Source organism: Oncorhynchus keta, chromosome 1 (assembly GCF_023373465.1).
Source record: "Oncorhynchus keta strain PuntledgeMale-10-30-2019 chromosome 1, Oket_V2, whole genome shotgun sequence".
Classification (NCBI taxonomy): Eukaryota; Metazoa; Chordata; class Actinopteri; order Salmoniformes; family Salmonidae; genus Oncorhynchus; species Oncorhynchus keta.
In genome coordinates this window covers 13,229,587-13,235,586 of record NC_068421.1, presented here as the reverse complement: position 1 = coordinate 13,235,586, position 6,000 = coordinate 13,229,587, and the positions used below count along the sequence as shown (strand labels likewise).

At 44.5% G+C, this 6,000-nt stretch overlaps 1 protein-coding gene across 2 annotated transcripts in view; it reads left to right on the top strand.

The window, feature by feature from the left end:
* gucy1a2 (guanylate cyclase 1, soluble, alpha 2) overlaps positions 1-6,000 on the top strand; it is a 68,857-nt gene that overhangs the window by 40,034 nt on the left and 22,823 nt on the right. For both annotated transcript variants that reach the window (XM_052505908.1, XM_052505869.1), the window contains exons 5-7: positions 1-153; positions 364-636; positions 5,492-5,635. The exon at positions 1-153 is cut by the window's left edge and continues 60 nt beyond it. In XM_052505908.1, coding sequence (XP_052361868.1) covers positions 1-153; positions 364-636; positions 5,492-5,635 — 570 coding nt within the window. The remainder of the gene's footprint in view (positions 154-363; positions 637-5,491; positions 5,636-6,000) is intronic.

Genomic DNA, 6,000 nt, shown 5'->3' with positions numbered 1-6,000 from the left:
GGTTCCCCCCGGGTGGACAAGCTGGAGGAGCTGATGGGCAGGGGCCTCTACCTGTCAGACATCCCCATCCACGACGCCACGCGTGATGTCATACTGGTGGGACAGCAGGCCAAGGCACAGGACGGCCTCAAGAACAGGATGGACAAACTCAAGGTACAGTCAAACACACATGCAATATGCACACACAAACACACAAGTGCACACACACATACACGTGTGCTCATACTCATTATACTGTCACGTAGACATTCAGCAGCCGGACTCATCCAGCTTCAGAAAAAGAGAAAACGCGTTGGTCACGAAACCTCTACTCCATCATCCCCATTCTACTAATTGTATTTCTATCCCTGTGCTCTTCCCCAGGCAACTCTAGAAAAGACACACCAAGCTCTAGAAGAGGAGAAGAGGAGGACAGTAGACCTTCTCTACTCCATCTTTCCTGGTGACGTGGCCCAGAAGCTGTGGCAGGGGGAGTCTGTCCCCGCCAGGAAGTTTGATGATGTCACCATGCTGTTCTCTGACATCGTGGGCTTCACGGCAGTGTGTGCCCAGTGTACCCCCATGCAGGTCATCAGCATGCTCAACGAGCTCTACACACGCTTCGACTACCAGTGTGGAATACTGGACGTGTATAAGGTAGGAACACACCTGTTTCACTACCAGTGTGGAATCCTAGATGTGTATAAGGTGGGAACACACCTGTTTCACTACCAGTGTGGAATCCTAGATGTGAATAAGGTGGGAACACACACCTGTTTCACTACCAGTGTGGAACCTAGATGGAACACACACCTGTTTCACTACCAGTGTGGAATCCTAGATGTGTATAAGGTAGGAACTAGATGTGTATAAGGTAGGAACACACACCTGTTTCACTACCAGTGTGGAATCCTAGATGTGTATAAGGTAGGAACACACACCTGTTTCACTACCAGTGTGGAATCCTAGATGTGTATAAGGTAGGAACACACACCTGTTTCACTACCAGTGTGGAATCCTAGATGTGTATAAGGTAGGAACACACCTGTTTCACTACCAGTGTGGAATCCTAGATGTGAATAAGGTGGGAACACACACCTGTTTCACTACCAGTGTGGAATCCTAGATGTGAATAAGGTAGGAACACACACCTGTTTCACTACCAGTGTGGAATCCTAGATGTGTATAAGGTAGGAACACACACCTGTTTCACTACCAGTGTGGAATCCTAGATGTGAATAAGGTGGGAACACACACCTGTTTCACTACCAGTGTGGAATCCTAGATGTGAATAAGGTAGGAACACACACCTGTTTCACTACCAGTGTGGAATCCTAGATGTGTATAAGGTAGGAACACACACCTGTTTCACTACCAGTGTGGAATCCTAGATGTGTATAAGGTAGGAACACACACCTGTTTCACTACCAGTGTGGAATCCTAGATGTGAATAAGGTGGGAACACACACCTGTTTCACTACCAGTGTGGAATCCTAGATGTGTATAAGGTGGGAACATACCTGTTTTTACTACCAGTGTGGAATCCTAGATGTGTATAAGGTGGGAACACACACCTGTTTTACTACCAGTGTGGAATCCTAGATGTGTATAAGGTGGGAACACACACCTGTTTTACTACCAGTGTGGAATCCTAGATGTGTAGAAGGTGGGAACACACCTGTTTCACTACCAGTGTGGAATCCTAGATGTGTATAAGGTGGGAACACACACCTGTTTCACTACCAGTGTGGAATCCTAGATGTGAATAAGGTAGGAACACACACCTGTTTCACTACCAGTGTGGAATCCTAGATGTGAATAAGGTAGGAACACACCTGTTTCACTACCAGTGTGGAATCCTAGATGTGTATAAGGTAGGAACACACCTGTTTCACTACCAGTGTGGAATCCTAGATGTGAATAAGGTGGGAACACACACCTGTTTCACTACCAGTGTGGAATCCTAGATGTGAATAAGGTGGGAACACACACCTGTTTCACTACCAGTGTGGAATCCTAGATGTGTATAAGGTAGGAACACACCTGTTTCACTACCAGTGTGGAATCCTAGATGTGAATAAGGTGGGAACACACACCTGTTTCACTACCAGTGTGGAATCCTAGATGTGAATAAGGTAGGAACACACACCTGTTTCACTACCAGTGTGGAATCCTAGATGTGTATAAGGTAGGAACACACCTGTTTCACTACCAGTGTGGAATCCTAGATGTGAATAAGGTAGGAACACACACCTGTTTCACTACCAGTGTGGAATCCTAGATGTGAATAAGGTAGGAACACACCTGTTTCACGTCACAAACTGTACAGTGCATGCTTGTTGTTATATGTTTCAGGGTTTGGGTCGATTCTGAATTGAGTTACGAATTGCTCTTTAATTCCATTTCAAATATTGTATTTGAATTGAATTTGAATTGGCCACACCCCACAGGAAGCAGAATTTAGATTGCATTCAAATTAAAGGAAGTAGAATTTAATTAAGTGAAATTCAAATGCCTTATTTATTCTACACATCACCATAGCAAAGTTTATTTTGACTTGGTTACCAATACCATTTAGCATTAGATTGAAACATTTCATCTTTAAAACTAATTTTCCTAAAACAGTAAAAAATAATTAGTGGTCTAGAAATACTCTAAGATCATGTTGTGGGTTGTCTTAAATAATTCATAACTCCCTTAAATGTTTTTAAATATCAGAAACAAAATGTAGATCAAACTGTTTGACATATTTGAGTTAAAATAAAACTCATATTGTAACGGTCTTCTTCCTCCTCTGACGAGGAGTATTAGGAAGGATCGGAGGACGAATGCGCAGCGTGGTTAGTGTCCATATTGTTTTAATGAGAATACTGAACACTGAACAAAAACAATAAAACGACAAAACGAACAGTCCTGAACGGTGAAGCAAAACACAGGACAGAAAATAATCACCCACAACTCAAGGGTGAAAACAGGCTACCTTAGTATGGTTCTCAATCAGAGACAACCAGGCTACCTTAGTATGGTTCTCAATCAGGGACAACCAGGCTACCTTAGTATGGTTCTCAATCAGAGACAACCAGGCTACCTTAGTATGGTTCTCAATCAGAGACAACCAGGCTACCTTAGTATGGTTCTCAATCAGGGACAACCAGGCTACCTTAGTATGGTTCTCAATCAGAGACAACCAGGCTACCTTAGTATGGTTCTCAATCAGGGACAACCAGGCTACCTTAGTATGGTTCTCAATCAGGGACAACCAGGCTACCTTAGTATGGTTCTCAATCAGGGACAACCAGGCTACCTTAGTATGGTTCTCAATCAGGGACAACCAGGCTACCTTAGTATGGTTCTCAATCAGGGACAACCAGGCTACCTTAGTATGGTTCTCAATCAGGGACAACCAGGCTACCTAAGTATGGTTCTCAATCAGGGACAACGATTGACAGCTGCCTCTGATTGAGAACCATACCAGGCCAAACACAGAAATCCCAAATCCTAGAAAAAAGAACATAGACTGCCCACCCCAACTCACGCCCTGACCACACTAAAACAAAGACCAAACAAAAGAACTAAGGTCAGAACGTGACACATATTTCAAATGGTATGTGTATTCGTTGTATTAATAAGTGGTAGATTTGTCAAATGAATGAGATTTTCATGTTACACATCTCAGTTGACTCAAATCAAATTAAATTCAAATTATGCTTCCTGTGGAGTGTGGCCAATTGAAATTAAATTGAAATTCATTGTTTGAATTGGATTAAATTCAGAAATGCTGAATTGACTCCAACCCTGATATGTGTCATCTGTCCACATAGGAGAGGTATAGTGCAATTGAGTAATGGTGCTGCCGTGGGTAAATACAAGGATCAATCAAGTTGTGTTTTATATCAGCACTGTGTGTGTGCGTGTGTGTGCGTGTGTGCATATGTATCGGGTGGAAAAACACACTGATTAATGGCTAATGCAACAGTGCTTAACAACATTGTGTCAATACTGGCTGCCTGACAGAGTGGTATTACAACAAGGCCCAGTGCGTCCATTAACAACCATCACTCCCTCCATCCATCTAGGACTACATCAGCTCTCTATCCATCCCTCCATCCATCTAGCACTACATCAGCTCTCTATCCATCCCTCCATCCATCTAGCACTACATCAGCTCTCTATCCATCCCTCCATCCATCTAGCACTACATCAGCTCTCTATCCATCCCTCCATCCATCTAGCACTACATCAGCTCTCTATCCATCCCTCCATCCATCTAGCACTACATCAGCTCTCTATCCATCCCTCCATCCATCTAGCACTACATCAGCTCTCTATCCATCCCTCCATCCATCTAGCACTACATCAGCTCTCTATCCATCCCTCCATCCATCTAGCACTACATCAGCTCTCTATCCATCCCTCCATCCATCTAGCACTACATCAGCTCTCTATCCATCCCTCCATCCATCTAGCACTACATCAGCTCTCTATCCATCCCTCCATCCATCTAGCACTACATCAGCTCTCTATCCATCCCTCCATCCATCTAGCACTACATCAGCTCTCTATCCATCCCTCCATCCATCTAGCACTACATCAGCTCTCTATCCATCCATCCATCCATCCATCTAGCACTACATCAGCTCTCTATCCATCCCTCCATCCATCTAGCACTACATCAGCTCTCTATCCATCCCTCCATCCATCTAGCATTACATCAGCTCTCGTTCTTCGCCAGGGTTTGAGTCAGCACTACATCAGCTCTCGTCCTTCGCCAGGGTTTGAGTCAGCACTACATCAGCTCTCGTTCTTCGCCAGGGTTTGAGTCAGCACTACATCAGCTCTCGTTCTTCGCCAGGGTTTGAGTCAGCACTACATCAGCTCTCGTCCTTCGCCAGGGTTTGAGTCAGCACTACATCAGCTCTCGTTCTTCGCCAGGGTTTGAGTCAGCACTACATCAGCTCTCGTCCTTCGCCAGGGTTTGAGTCAGCACTACATCAGCTCTCGTCCTTCGCCAGGGTTTGAGTCAGCACTACATCAGCTCTCTATCCATCCCTCCATCCATCTAGCACTACATCAGCTCTCGTCCTTCGCCAGGGTTTGAGTCAGCACAGATACAGCAGCTTTTCTTACCCTTCCTTTCCTTTCTCCTCAACCTTCTACTTTTTTACTTGACTCTTCCCCCTTCTCTCTTTCTACTTCTATTTCCTCTCGTCTCCACTTTCTCATCTCTCCCTCTCTTTTCCTGCTCTATGTGAGGAGAGGGCGGGGGGAGGGGGAGAGAGGAGTCCCATACGTTCCCATTGTCATGGTTAATCTGGATAAATGACTGTGACTGGAAGAAAATGAGAGTTGTGTTTCTTGTCGTCAGGTACAGCTTGTCTGAGTGTTTATTTTAATTCTGCCAATAACATTGTCAGGATAAATGTTATGAAAATATTTAAATTTGATTAAGTATAGAACTCAAATCAAATGAAATCGTCATGGCTTCATGGACTCTTCTCCAATCCCCATATAGATTGAGACTATAGGCGACGCCTACTGTGTTGCGGGCGGGCTCCACCGGAAGATTGACAGCCATGCCAAGCCAATCGCACTCATGGCCCTGAAGATGATGGAGCTGTCAGAGGAGGTGTTAACGCCGGACGGCAAGTCCATCAAGGTGAGTCTTCGCTTGGCACAGGAGAGGGGATGGGCTATTTCTCCCTCACTCTCTTTTTCTGTCATCTTTTCTATCTCCCTTTTCACTCCTCCTCTTTTTCCTCACTTCCTCTTTCTTTCTTTCTTTCTTTCTTTCTTTCTTTCTTTCTTTCTTTCTTTCTTTCTTTCTATCTCTTTTCACCCTCTCCTCCTACTGTCTGTCTCTCTTCTCATTCAAATGTATATGTGGTTTACACCTGGAATTTAAAGCATCTATCAGCTTATCAGTGCGGTGCTGTGTTGTGCCACAGACAGAAGGGGTGTAACCCAGACATGTCACAGGGGCTATAGAGCTGAAACATCCATTTAGAAAGTTTTCTTACCACC